Genomic DNA, 14,731 nt, shown 5'->3' on the forward strand with positions numbered 1-14,731 from the left:
CCCTATTCTGTCACAATGGACCAGTGCATCCCGGTTGTCGCCCCTGGTCTATTGGATAGAGCTAAAGGTGAAAGGGGGCAATACATCAGCTGGGCTAAGGCTGTGGCGGCCATTTTGCAGGCGGGCAGCCGGAACACGAGAACGGAGCAGAGCTCATGTATGGTGAAATGGCTTCTCTGTAGGGTCACAATGAGGGACCCGCTACAATAAGGCTGACACGACGATTTCACCAGTGTCTCTGGTCCGTCACAGGCTACAAATACAAGTGATACACACAGGTAGCGACATAAGGCATTGCTGATAAGTCACACAACTCCCAGCATGCCTCAGGCTGGGACACGCTGGACCGTCCGAGCTCGCAGGCTGCAGTCCCCCGCTAAGCCCCGCCTCTCTTTTGATTTGGTCATGTGACTTTAGAGTTTGGCCGCTGGGCGGGATCTCTAAGCCGAACAGCCGAATCACTTCCGGAAACTGCCGAGCTGAACCGAGCATCCCCAACCAAAATGGCGGCGGCTGTGGTGCTGATGGCTCGGTGAGGCAGTGAGTGGCTCCGCTTGTCGCCGCCTCGGTCACATTTGGGAAAAATAAACTCGTCGTTATTCTTTCCACTTCGCCCCTTCTTGCCGCCTCCTTCTCGTCGTAAACATCCAGTCACAGCCCGTCCCTCACGCCTGCTCGTTCCCGGGCCTTGCAGCCACAAGCGGCGCCGAATACACCGGCTGACGGGCCGCGGCAGCACCAGATCCATGCTCGGGACGCGGCTCCTTCATGAACGATGTGTGAAATCTGCGCAGACCTGGTGGAGGTGTTAAATGAGAGTAAGTGACCGATCCGGGGCCTGGGAGCCCGGGCTGGAGGGGGCGATGAGGACCGGGGCCTGGGAGCCGGGGCTGGAGGGGGCGATGAGGACCGCGACCTGGGGAGCCGGGCCTGGAGGGGACGATGAGGGCCTGGGAAGCCGTGGCTGGTGGGGAGGACGAGGACCGGGGCCTGGGAGCCGGGGCTGGAGGGGACGACGAGGACCGGGGCCTGGACAGCTGGAGGGGAGAATGAGAACCGGGGCCTGGGAGCCGGGCCTGATGGGGAGGACTGAGGCCTGGGGAGCCATTCTCTGGAGGGGAGGACGAGGACCGGGGCCTGGAGAGTCGGGGCTGGTGGGAAGGACGAGGACCGAGGCTTTGAGAGCTAGAGGGGAGGACGAGGACAGGGGTTTGGGAGCCAGGGGACGAGGACCGAGGCCTGGGGTTGGAGGACGAGGCCTGGGGAGCCGGGCCTGGAGGGGACGATGAGGACCGGGGCCTGGGAGTCGAGGCTGGAGGGGAGGACGCGAACTGGGGAGTCGGGGCTGGAGGGGAGGATGCGGATCGGGAACTGGGGAGTCGGGACTGGAGGGGAGGACGAGGACCGGTTACTGGGGAGTCGGGGCTGGAGGGGAGGATGAGGACCGGTAACTGGGGAGTCGGGACTGGAGGGGAGGACGAGGACCGGTTACTGGGGAGTCGGGGCTGGAGGGGAGGACGAGGACCGGTTACTGGGGAGTCGGGGCTGGAGGGGGGGACGAGGACTGGTAACTGGGGAGTCGGGGCTGGAGGGGAGGACGAGGACCGGTAACTGGGGAGTCGGGGCTGGAGGGGAGGACGAGGACCGGTAACTGGGGAGTCGGGGCTGGAGGGGAGGACGAGGACCGGTAACTGGGGAGTCGGGGCTGGAGGGGAGGACGAGGACCGGTAACTGGGGAGTCGGGGCTGGAGGGGAGGACGAGGACCGGTAACTGGGGAGTCGGGGCTGGAGGGGAGGACGAGGACCGGTAACTGGGGAGTCGGGGCTGGAGGGGAGGACGAGGACCGGTTACTGGGGAGTCGGGGCTGGAGGGGAGGATGAGGACCGGTAACTGGGGAGTCGGGACTGGAGGGGAGGACGAGGACCGGTTACTGGGGAGTCGGGGCTGGAGGGGAGGACGAGGACCGGTTACTGGGGAGTCGGGGCTGGAGGGGGGGACGAGGACTGGTAACTGGGGAGTCGGGGCTGGAGGGGAGGACGAGGACCGGTAACTGGGGAGTCGGGGCTGGAGGGGAGGACGAGGACCGGTAAGGCTACTTTCACACTAGCGTTAACTGCAATCCGTCACAATGCGTCGTTTTGCAGAAAAAACGCATCCTGCAAAAGTGCTTGCAGGATGCGTTTTTTCTCCATTGACTAACATTAGTGACCCATTGCGACGGATTGCCACACGTCGCAACCGTCGTGAGACGGTTGCGCCGTGTTGTGGTGGTCCGCCGGGAGCAAAAAAGTTACATGTAACGTTTTTTGCTCCCGATGGTCCGCTTTTTTTGACCGCGCATGCGCGGCCGGAACTCCGCCCCCACCTCCCCGCACTTCCCTGCACCTCACAATGGGGCAGCGGATGCGCTGGAAAAATGCGTCCGCTGCCCCTGTTGTGTGGCGGAGACAACACTAGCGTCGGTGACCTCGGCCCGACGCACTGCGACGGGCTGAGCCCGACGCTAGTGTGAAAGTAGCCTAACTGGGGAGTCGGGGCTGGAGGGGAGGACGAGGACCGGTAACTGGGCAGTCGGGGCTGGAGGGGAGGACGAGGACCGGTAACTGGGGAGTCGGGGCTGGAGGGGAGGACGAGAACCGGTAACTGGGGAGTCGGGGCTGGACGGGAGGACGAGAACCGGTAACTGGGGAGTCGGGGCTGGAGGGGAGGACGAGAACCGGTAACTGGGGAGTCGGGGCTGGAGGGGAGGACGAGGACCGGTAACTGGGGAGTCGGGGCTGGAGGGGAGGACGAGGACCGGTAACTGGGGAGTCGGGGCTGGAGGGGAGGACGAGGACCGGTAACTGGGGAGTCGGGGCTGGAGGGGAGGACGAGGACCGGTAACTGGGGAGTCGGGGCTGGAGGGGAGGACGAGGACCGGTAACTGGGGAGTCGGGGCTGGAGGGGAGGACGAGGACCGGTAACTGGGGAGTCGGGGCTGGAGGGGAGGACGAGGACCGGTAACTGGGGAGTCGGGGCTGGAGGGGAGGACGAGGACCGGTAACTGGGGAGTCGGGGCTGGAGGGGAGGACGAGGACCGGTAACTGGGGAGTCGGGGCTGGAGGGGAGGACGAGGACCGGTAACTGGGGAGTCGGGGCTGGAGGGGAGGACGAGGACCGGTAACTGGGGAGTCGGGGCTGGAGGGGAGGACGAGGACCGGTAACTGGGGAGTCGGGGCTGGAGGGGAGGACGAGGACCGGTAACTGGGGAGTCGGGGCTGGAGGGGAGGACGAGGACCGGTAACTGGGGAGTCGGGGCTGGAGGGGAGGACGAGGACCGGTAACTGGGGAGTCGGGGCTGGAGGGGAGGACGAGGACCGGTAACTGGGGAGTCGGGGCTGGAGGGGAGGACGAGGACCGGTAACTGGGGAGTCGGGGCTGGAGGGGAGGACGAGGACCGGTAACTGGGGAGTCGGGGCTGGAGGGGAGGACGAGGACCGGTAACTGGGGAGTCGGGGCTGGAGGGGAGGACGAGGACCGGTAACTGGGGAGTCGGGGCTGGAGGGGAGGACGAGGACCGGTAACTGGGGAGTCGGGGCTGGAGGGGAGGACGAGGACCGGTAACTGGGGAGTCGGGGCTGGAGGGGAGGACGAGGACCGGTAACTGGGGAGTCGGGGCTGGAGGGGAGGACGAGGACCGGTAACTGGGGAGTCGGGGCTGGAGGGGAGGACGAGGACCGGTAACTGGGGAGTCGGGGCTGGAGGGGAGGACGAGGACCGGTAACTGGGGAGTCGGGGCTGGAGGGGAGGATGAGGACCGGTAACTGGGGAGTCGGGGCTGGAGGGGAGGATGAGGACCGGTAACTGGGACGCTGCAGGCCCCGGCTGTGTGCGGACTGTCCCCGGCTGTGTGCTGACTGTGCTGCTCTGCAGGCTGCTACTGCCATCACTGGGCTGGTAGCATTCGGGGATCAGGTGACATGGATTCCACATAGATCTGCAGTCTGTGCCTGGTTTACAGATCTTCCTGATGTCTGTGCAATCACCTGATGTGTGTGGAATAGTCTGATGTGTCTGATCGAGATCTGGTCGGATGTAACTAATTGTAGCCTGTAGACCAGAGGTGTCAAACTGCATTCCTCGAGGGCCTCAAACCATGAGTGTTTTCAAGATTTCCTTAGCATTCCACAAGGTGCTGGAATCATTCTGTGCAGGTGATTAAATTATCACCTGTGCAATACAAAGAAATCCTGAAAACATGACCTGTTTGCGGCCCTCGAGGAATGCAGTTTGACACCTCTGCTGTAGACGATATCTGGCAGAATTTGATTTCTGAAGGTTTTACTGAGATAAGAGCAGCTTCTGTCCTAATAGTTCATCTCTAGCCAACCAAGTCCGATTGTCGTTATCCGTAGAAATGTTACCACAAGCTGAGGTGATGTCAGGACGACAGACCCCACTACACCCCGGAGGGAGCTGGTCTGTGAGTGGGGTGACTACTTTGGCTTCACAGATCCAGTTGATTCCAGTAAGGCTGTTGAATTAGATTATGGACTGTATTTTTTGCCCCATCTCTTTGGATCCTGACAGCTGCGTTGGAGATCAGAGGCTGTACTGACGTCTGAGTTGAAGGGACTCTCACCCCTGGGAAGTACGGTATATACTAGTCCTACCCATATGCCTCATATCTGCCATCTTGTTGAGAAATCCTTTTTTATTTCCTTATGCTAATGATTTTTTCCGGGGCGTGCGGTGCCTTTAAGAAATGTTTGCCTCCTGTCCTCATTACACCACACTCCTTCCATCAGTGTCACAGTGTGCGGTGATGTGTAACGGTGGCCCCGGAATCCCGCGTCCGCGCCCTGCAATAGCGCAATTATACAGTACCTGTTCTGTCCTATGGGCATTGGCTTCAGTATTGTTCTGCGCAGGCGAATCACTGATACTTCCATTGCAGTGACCTCCGGCGTGCTCAGTGATAAGGTGCTCTCCCTACCATGCATACGTGGGTGAAAGGGGCATCAGAAACGGTATGGTTCCTAACTATGCAGGGAGGAAGGAAATGGGGAGAGCACCTTATCGCTGCAGACACCGGCTTCTATGCAGAAGTATGCTGAATCCAAGGCCTATAGGAGGACGTAATAGGAACTGTATAATTGTGCTATTGCAGGTGCCGGATTCTGGGGCCACCATTACACGTCACGGGGCACTGACATTGGTGGGAGGGGGGTTGGTACCCAAATGAAGACAGGAGGCAGAGATTTCTTAAAAGCACTCCCCAGAGCCTGGAAGAAATCATTAGCATATAGAAATAAAATATGATTTCTCAACAATACTGCAGATATGAGGCATACGGGTAGGACTAGTTTCATATTTCCATCATCTGTATGCCCATATTAATAAGTTTTATACGTCCCAGACGGTGACAGACTCCTTTTAAGGCTGGTGTCCCACTTGCGACTTTTTTTTGAGAAACTCGCGCCTCAATACCTGGCTCTCGGGACCCGAGTGTGCGGCTGCATGTATTTCTATGCAGCTGAACTCTCCGGTCCGAACCGCCGTTGGCATTGCCGGGTATTGAGGTGAGAGACTCGCACTGCAGTCGCAAGTGGGACACCGGCCTAATGCTGGGGCTACGTGATGACTTTGTCCGTGAAACTTGTCACGCAACCAAAGTTCGATAGGGAGTCCTTTGTGCATGAGAAATTCCCCCATCAGGAGTCAGAAAAGTCTCCAGCTATGCATTTGGAGAAGATTTCTGCAAATAATGAGTGCTAATCATTGATATGACAACTTTGTCAGTGCCCATTTATTGTGGCCTGATACAATCTGTATGGGTTTGAACAATTTTTTGTGGTAATTTCCTGATGAAGAAGTCATTTGGACTTTGAAACATGTAGATTAAGGGTAGGTTCACACAGGGAGTTTCTTGCCTTTTTTCATTTTTTCTGCAGCAAAACCTGATTTCTTGGCAGCAAAGAAGCTGCAGCAAAAACGCAGGTTTAGTTGTGGTTTTGGTGCGTTTTTGGGGCTAACTTGTGTCTCTTTGTCCATGCTAATGTCCATGACTTTTCTGCAGAAAAAAAGCTGCAAATAATGATACCTGCGTTTTTGCAGCGTTTTTTCAACACCCATTTAAGCCAATGGGTGAAAAACGCTGCAAAAACGCTGAAAGGGACATGCTCCAAAAAACACAGCAAAGCACAAAATACTGATCACACAAAAAACCAATGTGTGTGTATGAGATTTCTGAAATCTCATAGGCTTTGCTGGTACTGTAAAAAGCAGCTGAAAATTATCATAGAAAAACACAGCAAAAAAAAAAAAAACCGCAGCAAAAACGCCCAGTGTGAGCATACCCTAAACCACTATATTCCATTTTTTTTATCACGTCTGGACCTGCATTTTTTCAACAGCGCTGATTATATCCACAGAACGTTTTTTAATTTAAGTAAAGGTCATTAATATCTTAGTCAGGGAAAACCCTTTTGATGGAATTGTTTGGCCTCCATATTGTCCACAAACAGCCCATATTTACTGGAGGAGTTGTGATACCAAGAACGATTATTTTTTTTAGTGTGTATAAAAGATGCTATCTGCCAATAAATGAACATTTTCTCATTCATTGTCTGGTCATGACATGTTTGTGTGCCAGTGATTTGTTGGGTGCTGGCCTGTGTTAGAAAGCCTTAGGGTATGTTTCCACGTTCAGTTTTGCTTCAGGCTTTGGTCAGGATTTTATGCAGGTAAAATCCTGACCAAAACTGCACCTGAGGTCACTGGCAGGTCACCTGCGGTGTGCCTGCGTGTTTTGCTCATAGTAGCAACATGCTGCGTTTTGAAAAAAACGCACCACACATGCGTTTTCGCGGCAAAAACGCATGCGTTTTTTAACGCATAGTGGAGTCTGGATTTCATGAAATCCCCTCCACTATGCTGTAACATCTGGACGCTGCGTTTTTGACGCTGCGGAAAAACGCAGTGTCAAAAACGCAGCGTTTCCTGAACGTGGAAACATACCCTTACCCTAAAACAGCTCCCACATTAACCTGTTAAGTACCTACTGGGCCCAGCCTGTTTTTGGGTGTGTCAGACCTCTGTATTATTGACTGCTCCTGTCTATAGGTCATGCAGAGAAAGCCTTTTATGGCCTACTTCATGCTCCTACGCTTTTTTTTTTTTTTTTTTTTAAACCTTTTTTTTTTTAAAGAAAATACAATGGATTTCAAGTGTTTGCTGTTTGTTTCAAGGACAGGACAGAAAAAAACTCCACACCCAAGACATGCTACATATAATAAAAACTAAGAACTAAACGCTGTGTATAGAGTTTTTAATAACTTGTAGCCGCAATGCTGCTTTATCCAAAAAGTTAAAGAAATACATTGCAAATCTTTTTTTAGTCTGCGGTGGATTTGCATAAACATTAGCCCCATGGCTTGTCTGTGCTGAGCTTGTGACCAGAGTGAACATGCTCATTCTTATCATGGATATGTGTGTTTTGTGTGCCTCAGTCTAAAATTTGTCTGGATCGGTATGGCCTGAGCCTTGCTGAACTTCAGGTACAATATCCTTCACATATAGCAGTGGGCTCTACTATGTGTAAAGGTGCTTGGTTTAGGACATTTTCACACGACCGTGTTTTCGGGCCTAGTGCTGTCCATGCGAGAACGGACCAGACTGGGACCAATGTTATTTAATGGGGCAGTGCAGAGGAGCAATTTTTTTTTTTTATATACTTAAAGGGAACTTGTCACCAGGTTTGGCCGATAATAGATACGGCCATCACCTTTCAGAGCTGATATACGGCATTCTATAATGTTGTATATCTGCCCCCAGCCTGACCTGCAAGAGAAGAAAAATAACTTTTATTATACTTGCCTGCGGGGCGGTCTGGTCCGATGGGTGTCACTCTACTTGGTCCGGCCCCTCCTTTCTTGCGATGCCGCCCTGCTGCTTGCTTCGTGTGGATGACGCTTCTCCTCGGCACCACGCTCCTGTACAGGCGTACTTCTCTGCCCTGTCGAAGGCAGAGCAAAGTCCTGCAGTGCGCAGGTGCCGGGAAAGGTCAAAGCCCGGCACATGCGCACTGCAGTACTTTGCTCTGCCCTCGACAGGGCAGAGAAGTACGCCTGCACAGGAGCGTGGTGCGGAGGAGACACATCATCCACACGAAGCAAGCAGGAGGGTGGGGATCATAAGAAGATGCGAGACGCTGGACCAAGACCAGCGACACCCCTCGGACCGCCCAGCATGTGAGTATAAGTTATTTTTCTTCTCTTACAGGTTGGGTTGGGGGCGGATATACAACATTATAGAATGCCGTATATCTGCTCTGAAATGTGATGGCTGTATCTCTTATCGGCCAAACCTGGTGACAGGTTCACTTTAACGAAATTGCATGTGAAAAAAATATTGCCGCATTCACTAGTTTCCTACAAATAGGATAAGGCCTATTTCAAGCTAATGGATGCCCCCCAAAACTCTATACAGAGCCACAGTACAGCATCCGATTTTTACAGATGCATTGCAATTCTGTAACAAAGTAAACTGTAAATAGTATTATAAGTGATTAATAGCTGCTGCTGTAAATAACAGATTTTCTACGGACTGCACACGGATAAGTGAGGAAAAAAAATCATTAATCTTTTCTGGATGAAACTTTTTTTTTTTTATATACATCTCATTTTCACTCGTGTGAACCTAACCTGTACTCAATTTCAGCAAATCACTGGTTTATTAACTAGTGATTTTTGTTTTTATGGCTTTTCTATTATTTTCTATTACGGTATGTTTGCATTAGAAGACTTGCTCTTTGCAAACATTGAAATCCTGCTGTTTCCCATTCATTTTATTCCTTTTAGTCCTGGTTCTTAGTGTTTCTGCAAATTCAAATATTCAGAGATTTCTAAAAATGTCCAGATATATTTGCTGTATTCTGGTATAGCCTCTGTTCGGGTCATGTGTCGCTTTGATGGATGGATACACACTGCCTCAATCCTGTAATAACCGGTGGCTGGTCTGGGTGACACCTGCAGGGGCGACTATTCCTGGTTATTTCCTCTAGTAACAGTATGTCCTGAACAGGTTTGGGTGGGATCTGGTTTGTCTCATGTATTTTATGGATCACTGCATTTAATGCCCGTGTCATTGTAATTAGTGACAGCATTGAGTGTATTCTTGCTTTAGGCATTCCGCTGCAGACATGAATGCTCTGGTCGTGTTTTTTTTTTTTTTTTCTTTTTTTTTTTGAGATTTCTAGAATGCATCAGTATGTGACTAGTTGTGTTCAGTGGTTTGATAGTGATATACTAGTGTGTACCCCTATCACCTTATAACTGGTGAGAGTCCACTCTGTAGGATCTCACTTAAGGCCAAACTCAGATGTCCGTGTACAGACCATGATGCATGGACTGGCCGCAGTTCTGACCCAAACTTGAGTGCTTTTTATACATCTATGATGCTTTCCTGTTCAGGCTAGAAGACGCATGGCAGTCTGTTAGGCCGTGATAAACAGACGTCTGAATTTGGCCTTGGGGTTAGCTCACGTTGTCGAGTAGCCAGCGTATAACTTGGACAAGTGCTATCCATGATTTTCTTTGTAGTTTATTGCAAGTGAGTCTTGAAAACGTAAAAACATTTGACTCTGTTGCAGTGAGACGCCACAGAAGCTCATTCTATGCAATGTCACAATGTGGCACTGCAATTTGAGTGCGCCTCGACACATGTGGTGTAGCCCTATCCTAAAGGTGCTGCAGGGCTAACCTCTGCCTTGTGGCAACTGGCTTTTTCTCTGCACCTTTGCCTTATGAGATTTTAATATTTAGTGGATGTCCGTTCCCTTGTATTGGTGCATATTCAAGTGCTTCTCACTAAATTAGAATATCTTCAAAAAGTCAATTTATTTCAGTTCTTCAATACAAAAAGTGAAACTCGTATATAGTTATTACAAACAGTGATCTATTTCATTTGTTTATTTCTGTTAATGTTGATGATTATGGCTTACAGCCAATGAAAACCCCAAAGTCATTATCTCAGTAAATAAGAATACTTTATAACACCAGCTTGAAAAATTATTTTCAAATCAGAAATGTTGGCCTACTGAAATTTATGTTCAATAAATGCACTCAATACTTGGTTGGGGCTCCTTTTGCATCAATTCTGCGTGGCATGGAGGCGATCAGCCTGTGGCACTGCTGAGGTGTTATGGAAGTCCAGGTTGCTTTGATTGCAGCCTTCAGCTCGTCTGCATTGTTGGGTGTCTATCTTCCTCTTGCCTTAGCCCCATAGATTCTCTATGGGCTAAGGTCAGGCAAGTTTGCTGGCCAATCACGCACAAGGATACTGTTGTTTTTAAACCAGGTATTGGTGCTTTTGGCAGTGTGGACAGGTGCCAAGTCCTGCTGGAGAAAGAAATTTCCATCTCCAAAAAGCTTGTCGGCAGAAGAAAGCATGACGTGATCTAAAATTTCCTGGTAGATGGCTGCACTGACTTTTTGGTCTTGATAAAACACAGTGGACCTACACCAGCAGATGACATGGCTCCCAAAATGATCACTGATTGTGGAAACTTCACACTAGACCTCAGGCAGCTTGGATTGTGGCCTCTCCACTCTTCCTCCAGACTCTGGGACTTTGCATTCCAAATTAAATGCAAAATTTACTTTCATCTGAAAACACCTTGGACCAATGAGCAACAATCCAGTTCTTTTTCTCCTTGGCCCAGGTAAGACACTTCTGGGATCATCTATTGGTCATGAGTGGTTTGACACAAGGAATGTGACACTTATAGCCCATGTCCTGGATCCGTCTGTGTGTGGTGGCTCTTGAAGCAATGACTCCAGCAGCAGTCCACTCCTTGTGAATCTCCCCCAAATTTTTGAATGGCCTTTTCTTAACAATCCTTTCAAGGCTGCGGTTTTCTTGTGCACCTTTTACTACCAAACTTTGTCCTTCCATTCAACTTTCCATTAATATGCTTGGATACAGCACTCTGTGAACAGCCAGCTTCTTTAGCAATGACCTTTTGTGGCTTATCCTCCTTGTGGAGTATGGCAATGACTGCCTTCTGGACATCTGTCAAGTCAGCAGTCTTCCCCATGATTGTGGAGCCTACTGAAACCGACTAAGGGACCTTTCTCTAGTCACCTTCCACAACGGCATATGGAGGTTGCCTCTTTGCCCTAATGGGGAACAGGAAATACGGAGAGGTTAAAAGGCCCTCCCACCTCACCCTCACCAGTGTCTTTCCTGTTCCCCATGGGACAGAGAGAGGTTTCTTTCGTGTGCTGTGGTGGCCGGTAACTACTGCGCCTACTGAGGCTCTGCCTTTTAAAAAAAAAAATGGGCAGCATGGGGTCGTATCTTACCTCCCCCCCTGGTGCTGCTTCCGTCGCGCCGCGCTGCGGTGTCCTCGGGACCGTTCCCTGGCCTTTCCGCGCCCCGGTGAGGGCAAAGCAGGCCAGCGATCCTGACCGGAGTCCTCCCTGAGCTCTCCGGTCTCCTCTCCTCTCCACACTGCTGGCGACCCGGAAGTGATCGCACGCGTCACTTCCGGTCTTTTTTGCGCTCTCTGGAGGCACTTCTGCCGGCGGCGCCTTGTGCAGGACGCCGTTCCTCCACCCGAGACCATGGAGGGGAGGAGGAGGATTTCTTTAACCGCTGGGGGCAGGGACATGCTGCACAGCATAAAACCTGCCGGAAAACGTCGCAGGTAAGACTGTCCTGTCATGGAGAGCAGTACCTGCCCCTGCGCCTGCAGAGCCCAGCGCTGCCCCTGCCACAGTAAGTGCTGCAGGGACAGGGGTCCTTAGATAGTGTTTAGAGGAATATTATTAGTTATGGCTCTCTCTCCCCTCTTCTTACAGGGAGAAAAGTCCACCTCTAAAACTACTACTAAAAAGAAGTGTGCCATCTGTAACATTAAACTGCCCCCATTATGGGAGAAAAAACTCTGCAGAACCTGTACTGACAAGGTTGTCAGAGCAGAGCAACCTTCTCTATTGGAAGAAATCCGCTCCCTAGTCAAACAGGAGGTGCAAACTTCCCTAGCGGCCTTTACCCCTCCACCCCCACCGCCACTCTCTCCAGCTAAAAAAAGAAAGATCCAGGATGAGGATTCTGAATCTGAATCAGACCTCTCCTATGCCTCATCCTCAGGTCGACGAGAGGAACCTACGTCCCCTATAACCTCTGAAGCTAGGAAATATCTTTTTTCTTCAGAATGGTTTGAGGATTTAGTATCTGCCATACGCAGTACTAATGGGGCTGGAGGAAGAATCAGAACCGCAGTCCATACAGGACCAGATGTTTGGTGGTATAACTAAGGGTAAACGGGTGGGTTTCCCAATTCATTCCAATATATCTGATATGATTGATCAGGAGTGGGAACTACCTGAAAAACGTCTCAGTACCCCATCCGAGATGAAGCATAGATTCCCCTTGGAAGGGGATTCGGCCAAATGGGATGTCCCCAAAGTTGATTCACAAGTGGCAAGAGTGGCTAAAAGAACGGCTCTTCCATTCGAAGACTCGTCACAAAAGATCCGATGGACAGGAAAATAAAGTCTGTTGAAAAAATCGTGGGAGACTTCCACGGTAGCCCTCAAAGCCAATATTGCGTCAACATGTGTGGCTAGAGCACTTTTCCGCTGGTTGGGAGAACTGGAATCCCACATATCCCAGGGCACTTCCAGAGCTGAATTGTTAGACTCTCTACCCAGTCTTCTCAGAGCTACGGGTTTCTTAGCAGATGCCTCTATGGAAACTATCAGAGTTGCTGCTAGATCATTAGTGCAGACTAATTCAGCCAGACGGGCGCTCTGGCTAAAAATGTGGTCTGGTGATATCACCTCCAAGGCCAAATTGTGCGCCATACCGTTTAAGGGTAACTATGTCTTCGGGCCTTCCCTAGATGACATCTTGGAGAAGGCAACTGATAAAAAGAAAGCCCTCCCAGAGCAAAAAGCTCCCAAAAATAAATTTTTTCGTCCCTTTCAGGCCCAAACCTCTCAGAGAGGAAAAGACAAAACCGGGATATGGAGTTACCCGAAGGGAGGGGGGGAGGAATATCCTTATCCCTCAACAACAGCAGCAACAGTCTCAGCAAGAGAAGCGATGACTTCGACCCGGTGGGGGGGAGACTCTCAAATTTTGTACTTCAGTGGCAAAACATCACCAATTGCCCCTGGGTCCTCAACGTCATCAAAGAGGTTCTTTAATAGATTTCATTTCCTCCCCCCCACGGGGTCTAAAGATTACCTCCCTTCCCTCCTTAAAAGACCAGTCCATATTAGAGTCGGGTCTCAGGGCCCTAAAGATGTCAAATGTGATATCTCAGGTTCCGGGATCAGAGAGAGATCGGGGGCATTACTCCCGTCTTTTTCTGGTGCCCAAACCTTCGGGCGAGTGCCGTATTATTATAAATCTGAAAGGCCTCAACCGGCATGTAAAATACCGAAGATTCAAGATGGAATCAGTGAAAAATGCCATTCCCTTGATAAGCCCACACTCCTTCATGGCTACGATCGATCTGAAAGATGCATACTTTCACATCCCCATTCACCAGAGACATCGACAGTATCTCAAATTTGCAGTACAGAAGGGACATCTGATAGAGCACTATCAGTTCAACGTCCTTCCATTTGGGATATCCTCTGCACCAAGAGTTTTTTCCAAAATAATGGGGGAAGTAGTCTCCTTTATCCGGAGGCAAGGCGTCTGTATAGTGCCTTATCTAGACGACCTTTTGTTAGTGGCTTCCACCAAACAAACCTTGGAGTCTCATGTGTCGAAGACTCTCAATATCCTGACGTCTCTTGGATGGGTTCCGAATCTGGAAAAATCACAGCTACGGCCCTCCAAATGCAGGAAATTCCTAGGAGTTCTTCTGGACTCTGCAAGACAAATGTCCTTCCTTCCATTGGACCATCGTCTAGCCCTACTATCGAAGGTCAAGACGTTCAGAGACACCAGATCCCCTACAATCAGAGAAGGCATGTCTCTCCTAGGATCCATGACAACCTGCATCCAATCGGTACCATGGGCTCAAGCCCATTCCAAGATTCTTCAGGCACATATCCTGCAGAATTGGAACGGTCATCCCAGTTCTTTGAACAAGAGGTTGTACACACCGGGTCGTGTCAAGGCCTCCCTAGCATGGTGGGTAACCCCAAAAAACTTACAAAAAGGAGTCAGTTGGACACAAGTCCCATTGACTACAGTTACGACAGATGCCAGCGGAACGGGCTGGGGAGCCATGATAAATCACCCCCCTTTCCAGGGTCTCTGGGACCAGACAACAAGCAGGAATTCATCCAACTACAGAGAACTAAAGGCTGTAGAGGAAGCTAGTAGGGAGTCATCTTATCAAGGGACATCACGTTCGTGTATATTCGGACAATATGACTGCGGTGGCTCACATCAGACATCAGGGCAGTTCAAAGAACAACAACCTGAAGAACATATCTACCCGATTATGTTCCTGGGCAGAAAGACATCTATTATCCCTGACAGCAGTTCATCTGAAAGGTTCATCCAACACTCAAGCAGACTATCTAAGTCGCCAGGACATACATCCGGGGGAATGGTGTTTGAGCAATCGAAGTTTCGAGATGCTTGTGAACAAATGGGGTCTTCCAGAAATCAACCTCTTTGCATCCCACCAGAACGCGAAAGTCGAAGCCTTCTTCTCCCTAAACCCCAGAGACGGCTCCAGAGGAGTGGATGCACTGGCCCAGAAATGGAATTTTCATC

At 51.0% G+C, this 14,731-nt stretch overlaps 1 protein-coding gene across 2 annotated transcripts in view; it reads left to right on the forward strand.

Moving 5' to 3' along the window:
- The first annotated feature begins 476 nt into the window (after window positions 1–476).
- USP34 (ubiquitin specific peptidase 34) overlaps window positions 477–14,731 on the forward strand; it is a 260,330-nt gene continuing 246,075 nt past the window's right edge. For both annotated transcript variants that reach the window (XM_077282722.1, XM_077282723.1), the window contains exon 1: window positions 477–818. In XM_077282722.1, the coding sequence (XP_077138837.1) occupies window positions 776–818 (43 nt within the window). In that variant the 5' untranslated portion in view covers window positions 477–775. The remainder of the gene's footprint in view (window positions 819–14,731) is intronic.

The sequence above is a fragment of the Ranitomeya variabilis genome, chromosome 2 (assembly GCF_051348905.1).
Source record: "Ranitomeya variabilis isolate aRanVar5 chromosome 2, aRanVar5.hap1, whole genome shotgun sequence".
NCBI classification, from domain to species: domain Eukaryota; kingdom Metazoa; phylum Chordata; class Amphibia; order Anura; family Dendrobatidae; genus Ranitomeya; species Ranitomeya variabilis.